This window comes from Halichoerus grypus, chromosome 1 (genome assembly GCF_964656455.1).
Source record: "Halichoerus grypus chromosome 1, mHalGry1.hap1.1, whole genome shotgun sequence".
Lineage (NCBI taxonomy): Eukaryota > Metazoa > Chordata > Mammalia > Carnivora > Phocidae > Halichoerus > Halichoerus grypus.
Window position 1 is genome coordinate 166,171,877 of NC_135712.1, and position 12,655 is coordinate 166,184,531.

General features: G+C 43.0%; 1 protein-coding gene across 1 annotated transcript; it reads right to left on the reverse strand.

Moving 5' to 3' along the window:
- Positions 1-5,200: 5,200 nt before the first annotated feature.
- VHL (von Hippel-Lindau tumor suppressor) lies at positions 5,201-11,968 on the reverse strand. Its single transcript, XM_036079880.2, has 3 exons — positions 11,550-11,968; positions 9,401-9,523; positions 5,201-7,544 (listed from the first exon to the last, which is right to left on the reverse strand). The coding sequence occupies exons 1-3, from the start codon at positions 11,887-11,889 to the stop codon at positions 7,348-7,350; spliced, it is 660 nt and encodes a 219-aa protein (XP_035935773.1). The 5' UTR covers positions 11,890-11,968; the 3' UTR covers positions 5,201-7,347.
- Positions 11,969-12,655: the final 687 nt, after the last annotated feature.

Here is a 12,655-nt window from a genome sequence, read left to right on the forward strand (position 1 = left end):
AATCAATTTATACAGCCCATATAGAATGCCTGCTACAGGGTCTTTCTTGTACAGAGAATAGGCTTAAAGAATGGTAGCTGCCCTATTAAAAAGAGCTCCGGGCAGAGTGCTCCCCCAATCCTTCAAAGGACAAAGGATCAAACGACATCAAACTAATTTTTAAAAGAAAGGAAAAGAAAAGAAAAAGTCACCCACCGCCTTAGAATTCTATCAGGATACAAGCCCTAGTTCAGTCACTGTCGGCTCTTCATCCTAGAGCAAATTTGCAGTTTTCTCTTTTGGAAACTGGATATTCTGCCCTAGCCACTTTGAAGGATTGGGGTGAAGCTGACATGGAACTCCAAATGCTTGAGATAAACTGTAAAGTACTTAGCCCAGTAAAGCGTTGCTTGTATGCAAGTCCATTCCTTTGATTTCGGAAGAGGGGTCTATTTCAGTGTTCTGTGACTGCTTTTCAGGGGAAGTTGCGTGTTTCAGCAGTGGTTGAAGGTGGAATTGAAGGGGAAAGCACCTACATCTCAGGACAAACATCCTCTTCTTTCATTTTTTCTACTTACAGAGTCCTCTGCTGCTTCTCCCTCTCTTCTGCAAGCACAGAGCTTCTGTCTTTGTAGCATTATTCCCTTAGTGCCATGGGGCCTCTTCCCCTTGATGGGGCTTTGAGACCACAGGAGATTTGCATTCGGCCTTGGCCAGTCCAGTATGGACAAGTCCCCACAACTCTTCTCTGTGCTATCTCCTTGGGCTCTTGGCAAGTTTCCTTCTTACCCCATCCTCAGGGCTTGGAATCTGAGTCCTAGGATTTTCTGCTCCAGGGAGACCTAAGTAGTTCAGGGCCTGTGCAGGTCATCTTAGGGGCACATCTTGGTCCCCATTCTTTAGAATAAATTCTTCAAAGTTAGATTGTTGTTATTACAAATTAATAGTGCTGCCACTCTCCTACCAAGGACCAAGCATTTAGCATACATTATCTGGGATCTTCACAACAACCCTACAAGGTAGGTTTATTGTTGCCATTCTACAGATGAGAAAAGTGAGGCATAAGTCCAGATTGGCCAAGTGACAGGATTCAACTCAAATCTGACTCCGAAGGAAGAGCTCTTTCTACTCGATTATACCGCCTCGCCACAAAGAGAAATTTCCTTGGATCCTGCACAGTTCATTCCTTCCCCTAATTAGCTGCTTTCCATAGCCAACACCCTCCCTACCACAATCAGCTAGAAACAATTATTGAGGTTGAATGTAATTAGTTATATAGTTATATCATTTTGACCTATTCATTTAATTACCTTGAAATTATAGTCGGTGGACTGCACTCCAGCTGCACACCAGAATTACCCAGGGAGATTTAACAAACTACACATGCCCAGCCTGACCTCCGCAGATCCAGACTCAGTTGTGGGTGGGGCTGGGTTGGGGCTCAGGCACTGGCATTTTTTTTTTTTTCAGATTCTCTCTTCTTTTTTTTAAAGTTTTGACTTATTTATTTTTATTTAATTTTTTTTTAGAGAGAGAGAATGGGGGGGCAGAGGAGAGGGAGAGAGAGACTCTTAAGCAGGCTCCACGCCCAGTGCAAAGCCCAATGTGGGGCTTGATCTCACAACCCTGAGGTCATGAGTCAGATGCTTAAACAACTGAGCCATCCAGATGCTCCTTAAGTTTTTATTTTAATCACCCAGTGTTCATAACAAGGCACTGGCATTTTAAAAAGCTTCCCAGATTTGGGGTACCTGGGTGGCCCAGTCAGTTGAGCATCTGACTCGATTTCGGGTCAGGTCATGATTTCAGGGTTGGGGGATCAAGGCCCACGTGGGGCTCCGTGCTCAGCGGGGAGTCTGCTGGGGATTTTCTCTCTCTGTCCCTCTCCCTGTGCCCCTCCCCCAACTCGTGCTCGCACTCTCTCTCTCTCTCTCTTACATAAATAAATCTTTAAAAAATAAAATAAAAGCTTCCCAGGTAATTCAAATCATGTGCAGAGTTGAGAACCAGTGTTTTATCAGGAAGTTGGGATGAGAAAGAAGACTGATAGTGGATTAACAATAATAAAGCTTCTCTGTGTACTTTGCACATGTTTTTTCTTCCTAATAAAAGTATCTTCAGGATGCCTGGGTGGCTCAGTCGGTTAAGCATCTGCCTTCGGCTCAGGTCATGATCCCAGGGTCCTGGGATCAAGTCCTGCATTGGGCTCCTTTCTCAGCCAGGAGCCCACTTCTCCCTCTACCTGACGCTCCCCCTGCTTGTGCGCGCACTCTCTTTGTGACAAATAAATAAAATCTTTTTTAAAAATAATAAAATAAATAAAAAATTAAAAATAATAAAATAAATAAAAAATTTAAAATATCTTCATTGGTTTTTCTGATAGTACATGATGATTGTAAAAAAAAAAAAGAGTTGTTAACCTTAAAATAAAACTGTCAGCTATTTTACCAGCAAAAATGGGTTTATTCGGGAATAGCAGAGAATTGCGATTCAGGACACACAAGCTACTACAAAACCATAGGCAAGTCACAGAACGGAAAACAAGAAGGCTCTTTTACAGAGGAAAGTGGGGAGTTGGGAGTGCTGTTATAAACAAAGTCCATTAGAGCAAACCGGGAGTTCAAAGTATAGTGGCTTTTCATTGGCTGAGTTGTCTCATTGGCTAGGCTGTTGCTGGGATAAGAGGAAAACCTTTTTTCCCCCTACTGGGATAGTGGCGTCCACCTGCAATGTCCCTCTCTTCCCGTTGGGGTCTACAACTGATCAGGAGTGGTAGGGCGCGAGAGCTCCCCCTGCTGGCCGCCTGACTCGATTTTAGTGAGTTTTCCTTTTACTAATTTTCACAGAGTGAATTAAGAAAAAACCCAGTCCTAGTCTCTCCTCCTCCTGTGTAGGAAAAACAACCCAGCTCTACCTTCTCCTGTATGTTTCTCCTTGACTTTTACACAGGACACTTAACTTTTGACACTTCTGGTCACCAAATGTTGTGGGAGGGGAGCAATTCCCCACAACAAGCAATTCTCTGTAACACCAGCTGGGTGTCCTACAACTTAACTTACTTCTAACACTGGCTACCTGTAGATAGTGTCAGATCCCACGGATCCCATCTGCCAGAGAAAATCCCATCTGCCAATCCAAGTCTGTGGTGAGGGGAAGCCCCAAGGAAGTTTTTTTGGGGCAGGGAATTCAGGTGTGCCAACAAAAAAGGGAAATATTGAAGGGGTATCAGGCAGCCCATTGACTGGCATAGAGTAGGAGTGAGATGCTAAGAATGGGATACAGAAACCTCGTGTGAAAGTATCTGAAAGTTCACACTGGTGCTCACATGTCAAGAGTGCAAAACACTGATATCTATTTCATATCCTTAGTGTGTTGGATTTCTGGGACAGTGTCTGTCCTTTTATCACCTTTTCTGTATAAGCACTGATTAATGGAAACCACCTACCTTCTTTGGCTCTTTTTTTTTTTTTTAATAGACTTTAAGATCACAGCATAATTGAGAGGAAGGTGCAGGGATTTCCCATATACCTCCTGCCCCCACACATGTAAAGCTTCCCCCATGATCAACATCCCCACCAAAGTGATACATTTGTTACAACTGATGAAACTTCACTGACACACTGTTATCACCCCAAGTCCATAGTTTACTTTAGGGTTCATTCTTCGTGTTGTATATTCTATGTTGTAAAGACTCACATATCTACCATTATAGTATCATACAGAAGAGTTTCATTGCCCTAAAAAAATCCCATGCTCTGCCTATTCATCCTACCCTCCCCTCTATACCCTGACAACCATTATCTTTTTACTCCATAATTTGGCCTTTTCCAGAAATGTCATACAGCTGAAATCATACACTGTGTGACCTTTGTAGATTGGCTTCTTTCACTTAGTAATATGCATTAAAGTTTCCTCCACGTCTTTTCATGGTTGACAGCTCATTTCTTTTTAGTGCTGAATAATATTCTGTGGTCTGGAACCAGTTTATTTATCCATTCACCTACTAAAGGACACCTTGATTCCTTCTAAGTTTTGGCAATTATGAATGAGGTTGCTATAAATATCCAAGTTTTTAACTCCTTTGGGTAAATACCAAGGAGCATGATTCCTGAAATATAAGAGAATGTTTACTTTTGTAAGAAACTGCCAAACTGTCTTCCAAAGTGGCCATACCATTTTGCATTCCCACCAGCAGTGAGAATTCCTGTTGCTCAGTATCTTCGCCAGCATTCGTTGGCCGTCCTCCAGATTTTGGCCACTCTAATATGTGTGCATTGGTATCTCATTGTTGTTGCTACTGCTGTTGTTGTTGTTAATAGACTCCATGCCCAGTGTGGAGCCCAGTACCGGGGCTCGAACTCACAACCCTGAGATCAAAACCTGAGCTGAGATCAAGAGTCAGACGCTTAACTGACGGAGCTATCCAGGCGCCCCTCTCCTTGTTGTTTTAATGTGCATTTCCCTGGTGATATATGATGCGGCGCATCTTCTCATACGCTTGCTCGACAACTGTATATTTTCTTCAGTGAGGTGTCTGTTAAGGTTGGTTCTGTTTATGTGGAAAATAAAAAACAACACCTTTTTCCCAATGTATTTTTCTTCTTAATGCTTTTCTGTAGTGCTCAATTTTTTTCACAGTGAAATTTCATTTTTACACGAAAAATAAAGCTAAAAGAAACAATGTGGTTTTTAAAAAAAAAACGGGATGAGGAGGGGCACTTGAGTGGCTCAGTCCCACTCTTGGTTTCAGCTCAGGTCATATCTCAGGGTCATGAGATCGAGCCCTGCACCGGGCTCCACGCTTGGCGCAGAGTTTGTGTGAGATTCTCTCTCTCCCTCTCCCTCTACCCCTCCCCTCATTTGTGTTCTCTCTAAATAAATAAATAAATAAAATCTAAAAAAAAAACCCACCAGGGTGAAAAAGAAAAAAATTAAAAATTAAATAAATACATACACACATACACATGGCTCAGTCAGTAGAGCACAGGACTCTTGATCTTGGGGTCATGAGTTAGAGCCCCACGTTGGGTGTAAAGATTACTTAAGGAAATAAAAAAAATAAAACATAAAAATAAAATAAAAAATAAAAGAAACCACAGTTGGAAAAAAAAGGGCCTGAGCATGAAGACAGTTGCTTATGTCTGCAATGCCCCTCCCCACTTAAGCCTTTACAGAAACACAGGTCTCTCACAACAGAGCCACACAGAACACACCCGACCTATTTCCTTTGCTCAGCACCATTTAATGTATTCAAGAACAGCTTTTTTTCTTTTTTTTAACTCAAAATAGGAAACATCACAGTCTCTTAGGAGCAATACATTTAATACAGTCATAAGATTTCAAATGAAAAACATATATTATTCATGCTACAGGTTTTCAATCCTCCTTGGACAACACAAAAAAAACACAGTACTCAAACTGCATGTTTTCACAGGATGAACATGAATCTCACTTGGACACAAAGAAAGATTAAAAAAAAATTGAAACCAACGTTGAACGAACCCAGCAACAGCAGGCTTCCTGACATTCCCCCACCCCATTCTACCCTTGAACACACACCACTGCCTGCTCCCCAGCATTTCTTCCTTCCTGCCCAGCAGCTCAGTAACACGTCAGACACCAAGACGTGTGTCATGAATGAGTACTACAGCATGCTTAAAAAACAAAGGCCAATTTATTAATTGAATGTTGAAAGAGGGGATTAAGACGAGGTGAAACAAAATCTAGGGGAGACGGTGGGGCACTGTCTTACTCACTTCACACTGATTTCAGAGCACAGGAATTGTGCTCAAAGGTTAGTATAGGAACTACAGATACCAAGAAATATCCCATTGTTTATAAAAGGAAGACTGCACCAATGTCTACAAAGAGCTTATAATACCATGGGAAAATATTTAAGTTATAAAGTTATAACTAAGAAGGCAGAATACAAAACTGTATATTCAGTATGATCTCAACTATGTAAAACCAAACCAACCACAAGATGCCCTAAAAAGGCCAAAGTTCAAAATGTTTTGGGGCTGTATTCAAGTAGTGTATCTACAGTGATCTTTTTTTTTCTTTTACTTTACTGTCTTTACCAAAATTTTCTCTACTGGGGGGATTTTTTTTTTTTTTTAACTATTAGTTACCAAAAAAGAAAGCCTGACAGAAGTATTGAATTTGAGTTAATCAATTTAAGTCCAGCCTATAAGAAAGGACTTGTACATTTATGAAACTATAAAGCATTTCAGGCTACTCCCTGAATCCATTTTGTGTTATGAGTAACTTCCGAGAAGTAGAGGGTTTCTGCCTCTCCTCCAGCCAGGTGCAAAGTGTCACCAGATCCTGCCTGATGAAAAATGTTGAACTAAGAGCCTTGCAAGTCCAGATGAGCCCGCAAGTGACTCCCCTTAGTGGTCCCCACTGCCTCAACACCACTGGCCCCTGGTTAAAACATTGGCAGCATTAAAAAAAAAAAAAAAAGAAAAAAGAAATGCTAAGCCAAACAGAAATGTAGTGGATTTACAAAAAAGTAACAGAAATACCCACACTTAGCAAAAACCTATTTACAGTACAGTAGTAGTTCCTTAATACTAGAACTAAACAAGAGGACAGCTATTTTCTCCTACCTTCTGTGCAGACATCAAGTTTCAAAAAAGCGATCATCACAATAACTGTAGAAAGCTAATCCTGGTTTAGAAACAAATAAAATAGAACTACAACAACAACGGACAGAGAAAAAGCACAAAATTTAGAAAGTTATAAAAAGTGCTTTCTATAAAAGTGATTCCCTTTAAAACATTTGTTTACTCTATACACTGTAAGGTCCCCACCTCCCCACCCCCCCAAAAAAGGGCAAAACCTCCAAACACTTTCTACCAAAGTATCCACTGGTTTGTTCATTCAACAAACATTGACTGAAGGCTATCATAATGTGTGAGGCACTGGGGTCTCAAAGAGAAGACAGACTTGTCCCTGCCTCAAGGACATCTCTGTCTTCTCAAAGCGGGAGGCGGACACATCGCCAACCACAACACAGCAATTAAAAGCAGATACCACTGCTTTTTTACAATCAAAGAATATGCTGCAATTCTTATTGAATTACTTACACAAAAGTCCTTACACAGAAACTTTCCTGACTTACTAGGAGGCAAAAATGCAACTACCCAATGAATACTTCTAGAAGGGGCAGGCATTAAATTACATTTTGTGATATTTGCCCCTAAACATCACAATGGCTAGTGAAGTCAGTTAACTTTCCTTTAAGCAATGGAGGATTTTTTATCTGAGAATGAGACACCTTGAATCTGAGAATAAGTGACCAGTCCTAAGCGTAGATCAAGACTAGTCAGTACCATCAAAGGCTCAGACTCAGGAGTGCAAATTTCAATTAAAATCCTCAGTCTCCCCTTCCAGCCGTTGATTTTCAATATGCTCCTGTGTCAGCCGCTCCAGGTCTTTCCTTACATTCGGGTGGTCTTCCAGATCTTCATAGAGTGATCTCACGATGTCCAGTCTCCTGTAATTCTCAGGCTTGACTAGGCTTCGGACAACCTGGAGGCACCGCTCTTTCAGAGTATACACTGTAAATGCAGAAAACCAAATCCTCAGCAGCAGACTCAAGCCTTGGGACAAGGGATGAGCACGAGGCTTTGCCAACCATAGCAATTCCATTTACTATAGATAGACCTCACTGTGGGCAAAAAAAGTGAGTACATGTGTGTGGCAGAGTGTAACGTGATGGCCCTAATGGACATCTCATGGTATGCAGGACCTCATGCAGTAACTTCCCCCTACAAGTGGGCTGGGCTTGTGATGTGCTTTAACTAAATGAATGTGGGTGACGTAACAGACACTGTGCCAATTCTGAACCTAACCTTTAAGAAGCCCTGGCAACTTCCACTTTTACGCTCTCAGGAGCCCTGAGCTACCCTGCACGAGAGACTACACAAAGACGAACAAGCCGTGAGAATGCATGGGAGAGAGGCCCAGCCACCAGCCAACCTGCCAGCAGTCAGCCACATCAATGACCACCAATGAGCAGAATAACCCCCTATCTGAGCTCAGCCCAGACTGCAGAATTATGAATAAACACTTTGGGGGTAGCTGATAACACAGCAATAGAAAACCAAAATAATTTGTAACTGGATTTTGAGGAACTCCAGTTCTATTTTAAACTCACTGGGGAACTTACTCTTTAAGGGTATCCTATAAAGCAAAATTTACATTTATCAATTTAACTTATCAACTTATCAATTTCTGTACACCTACTTCCTTAAAACAGGATCCACATATACATATCAGTTTGAACCGTATGAAGCTACAGGTATTTGGGTTTGTTTGTTTTTAAGATTTTATTTTTAAGTAATCTCTGTACCCAACTTGGGGCTCAAACTCACAACCCCAAGATCAATAGTTACATGCTCCACCGAGTAAGCCAGCCAGGCGCCCTTGTATTTGGGGTTTTTTAATCCACAAGAACATAAGTTTCTTTGGGTTCAACCTAATAAAATCAACTGAGTTTTAAACAAATGGTAAACTATGATGTTAATGTTCAATTCGGTGATTTTTTTTAAACTGTTTGGCACTGTGAGCTTGAATGGGTTAAATAACATTAAAAGATACAACACTAGAAGCCATGGTATCTCATTCTCTACACCTTATTCCAGACTCCAGCACATAATTCTGCTCTAAGGCCAGGTAAACAACGCATTCATAATTCTACGATCAGGTATTTTATTTACTTATTTATTTTAAAAAAATTTTAAGTAATCTCTACGTGGGGCTCGAACTCATGACCCCGAGATCAAGAGTCACATACTCTACCAACTGAGCTAGCTGGGGGCCCCTACAATCAGATATTTTAATTTAGCCCATCTCTGACAAGCCCAAGAGCTTCTGAGAAACCACAACATCTTTGTTCAACATAGAGCAAATAAATCTGTTCCATTTTATTTGTGGTGGAGAATAGGACACAGAAAGGTTGATAATTTGGCTAGCATCCAGTAAAAACCAATAAAGGTTTGGCTCCTTTAAGTGGCTTATTCTCTACTTATTACAACAGCCTTATCTTTTTATTTATTATTTTTACTTATTTATTTATTTTTAAGTAATCTCTATACCCAATGTGGAGCTTAAACTCATGACCCCGAGATCAAGAGTCACATGTTCTACAGACTGAGCCAGCCAAGAGCCCTCAGCCTTATCTTTTTAAAAAGTAAGATGGAGGGGTGTCTGGGTGGCTCAGATGGTTAAGCGTCTGCCTTCAGCTCAGGTCATGATCCCAGGGTCCTGGGATTGAGTCCCGCATGGGGCTCCTTGCTCAGCGGGACCTGCTTCTCCCTCTGCCGCTCCCCCTGCCTGTGCTCTCTCTCTCTCTGACAAATACACAAATAAAATCTTAAAAGAAAAAAAAAAAGGTAAAATGGAACATCAGTACCTGGCAGTGTGATGTTGGCAAAAATAGGCTGTCCATCAACATTGAGAGATGGCACAAACAGCTCAGTCTGGTTAACCAGAAGCCCATCATATGTCCCTGCATCTCGGAAGAGCCAAAGGTGACCTGTTAAAACAAGCAGAGGCTGTTAGGTAGCCACACACCCATTTCCTTCATCTTCCTAGACTGACACTGAAGTACTTGCCTCTCATTCTGCTTAAATATCGGACAAAGCCCTTCCAATAATATTATCTTACTCAATCCTCACAATAGATCTATTTATATATGAGAAAATAGGTCTAAAAAAGCCAAGCGACTTGCTCAAGGGAACAGGGACAGTAAGGAAAAAAAAGGCATGTACTTGAGGCTCCAAATACCATGCCTTTTCTGCTACCATGGTCAAAAAGCAAAGTACATGAATTGCAAATCACACCAAACACTGCAAACTAAAACGAAGAACTTCACCAACTCCTTACATCTGTGCTTCTCAAGAACAAGAAAGTGCAAAAACATCATGTTGACAAAAAGAAGCCAGACAGAAAAGGGTACATTCTGTAGGAAAAGACACAGCTAATCTATGGTGTGAAAAACCCAAAGAACGGTTGCCTCTGTAAGAGAGGGGACTGAGTGGAAAGGGACAGGAGCGAACTTTCTGAAATGATGGAAATGTTTTAATCTAGAATTTGACCTAGGTGTTGCTGTATTTGTCAAAAACACATCAAACTCTAAGATCTGTGCATTTTACTATATGTATATTATACGTGAATTTAAGAAACAAATACATCATATGCCAAGAAAAAAGAGGGAGGGGAAGAAGGAGGGAACCCCCCCGCCCAGACCTACCATTCTATTAAGGGAGGTAGAGATTGTGTCTGAATAAAGACATCATTAAAAATTAATCAATTAACTAATTAGTTAATTAAATACATCATGTGTTCCTAGGGCACAAACTTACTTGAAGATTTGGTGGAAAAACTTAAGAAATGTAACTGGTAAGTAATTTTTTTTATTATGGTAAAACATACATAAAATTGACCACTTTTAAGTGTACAGTTCAGTGACATTAAGTACATCCACATAGTAATTTTTTAAAAATTTTGTATTAAATCAGGCACAGATAAATTTTGGAGGAGAAATTCACAATTTCTTAGATAAAATAGGAAACTACAGAAATGTTGATCCCTGGAAGAATTGTGTTCTCCCTCATTTAATATCAAGGGAAGTTTGGTGTAAACATTTGAAAAGCATTTCTGAGTACGCCCCTCTCAAGGCAAAAGGATCCACTGGGATCCTCCCAGGATGGCTGTGAAAAATAACCGAGTACTACTTCTCTTTTTGAAAGCTACGGGAAGATCACTGTCTCCTTAGCTATAAGGCCTAGTTATCCTTCACCTGGGTTATTACAACAGCTTCCTAACTGGCTCCTCACCAGCAGTCTTCCCTCTCCAAACCGCTGTGCAACCCGGGGGGAGCTTTTCAGTATTAAAATCTGTCACTGTCATTTCCCTGCTTAAAAACGCAATGGCCCCTCACTCCCCAGGGGAAAAATCATCTTTCAGGCTTCCCCTCCCACCATTCCGTACCTTCTTCTCCCAAGACTCCAGGTGTTGTTAGCCCAAGCGGTTCCTCTAGCTACAACTCTCAACTCCTACCTTGGGTCGGTTAGCCCCTATGCATCCAGCGGGCCTCCTTTTCTTCTGCTCTGGGAAGCTCTAGGTGAACCTACACACCCCCTCCGTTCACGGAGCAGGAGCCTGCTCCAAGCTCCCACTTTCCGCTGTGCTCCGTTCCTCTAGCAGCAACTGGGACACTGGCTGGTTATCTGTGTATGCGGCCTGTGTTCTCCCGGAGGCAGGGACCTGGCCCACTGGGGACCTTGGAGAATGTGACATTCTCCCATTCACGGACTGAACTAATAGGCATTAGGTAGGGAGCCCTTTTAGTGGTAAATACACGTGTAAGGGGAAAAAGTCACCTCACATGATCATTATTCGGTCCTACAGAGAATTCGCTGCCACTTCCTAGCAGCGTCAACCCGGATCTGTCACAAGCTCTCAGGGGCACCAGCAGGCGCTCGCTGCGCCCCGGGACAAAGGGGGTTGGCGCGGTCGGGCTGGGCCGGGCCAGGCCAGGGCGACCCCGGCCCGCCTACCTCGGTAGCTGTGGATGCGGCGGCCCGTGCCAGGCGGCAGCGTCGGGTAGGGCTGCGGCTCGCCGTCGAAGTTGAGCCACACCGGCAGCACGACGCGCGGGCTGCGGTTGCAGAAGATGACCTGCGACGGCTCACAGGAGTTCACTGAGCGCAGCACCGGCCGCGGCTGCCCGGCCTCCATCTCCTCCTCGGCGCCCGGCTCCTCTGGGTCAGACTCTTCCGGGCCGGACTCCTCGGTGCCCGACTCTTCCCCGCCGTACTCTTCGGGGCCCACCTCCTCGGCGCCCACCTCCTCCGCACCTGCCTCAGCCTCTTCCACGTTCCCTGCCTTCCGGGGCATTACCTCCCGGAGCCCAGACTACCCGAGCCTCGCCGCCTCGGGATTTGCGGGCCTCACGGGGCGGAGCTGAGCGTGCGTGCGTGCGCGTCCCCGCAAGCGTGCGTGCTCTTTTCGCGCGCTCTCGGTCGGGGACGGAATAGTGTACAGAAATGGCGGGCTTGAAACTGTGCGGAAGCGCAGGTGGGACCTCCGGCCACGGGAACCGAGCATCCAGGAGGCGGAGGCTGGTGTCAGGCTACTTCAGCCGCGGGTTTCCTCTATAAAATGGATTTTTTTTTTCTCGCACCAATAAGCTTTTGACACAGCATTTCCTTAACTTCATTCATTCTCTTGATACCTTCATGGTTTTTGCCATATTCTCCCTACCATATGCGCTATTATTTATTTAATAAATTTCTCGTTCGTTTAGTCTACATTTTGGGTCAACTCGAATTTTGTATAGAAGAGTATAATAAAGTCACAAAATTTGCCTTATCTTCCTAGTTTCCCCCAGCCACCCAGGAAAAGTCCGCGGAGGCAAGAAGTACTACAAGTTTTTTGTACTTCCTTTTTTTTTTTTTTTAATTTTTTTATTGTTATGTTAATCCCCATACATTACATCATTAGTTTTAGATATAGTGTTCCATGATTCATTGTTTGTGCGTAACACCCAGTGCTCCATGCAGAACATGCCCTCCTCAATACCCATCACCAGGCTAACCCATCCTCCCACCCCCCTCCCCTCTAGAACCCTCAGTTTGTTTTTCAGAGTCCATCGTCTCTCATG

Coding starts and splice junctions, on each gene's coding strand:
- VHL (XM_036079880.2), bottom strand. CDS start 11,889: ATGCCCCGGAAGGCAGGGAACGTGGAAGAGGCTGAGGCAGGTGCGGAG. Junction 9,524..11,549: donor CCGCATCCACAGCTACCGAG/GTAGGCGGGCCG, acceptor TTGTTTTAACAG/GTCACCTTTGGCTCTTCCGA. Junction 7,545..9,400: donor TGCCAACATCACACTGCCAG/GTACTGATGTTC, acceptor CTGCATTTACAG/TGTATACTCTGAAAGAGCGG.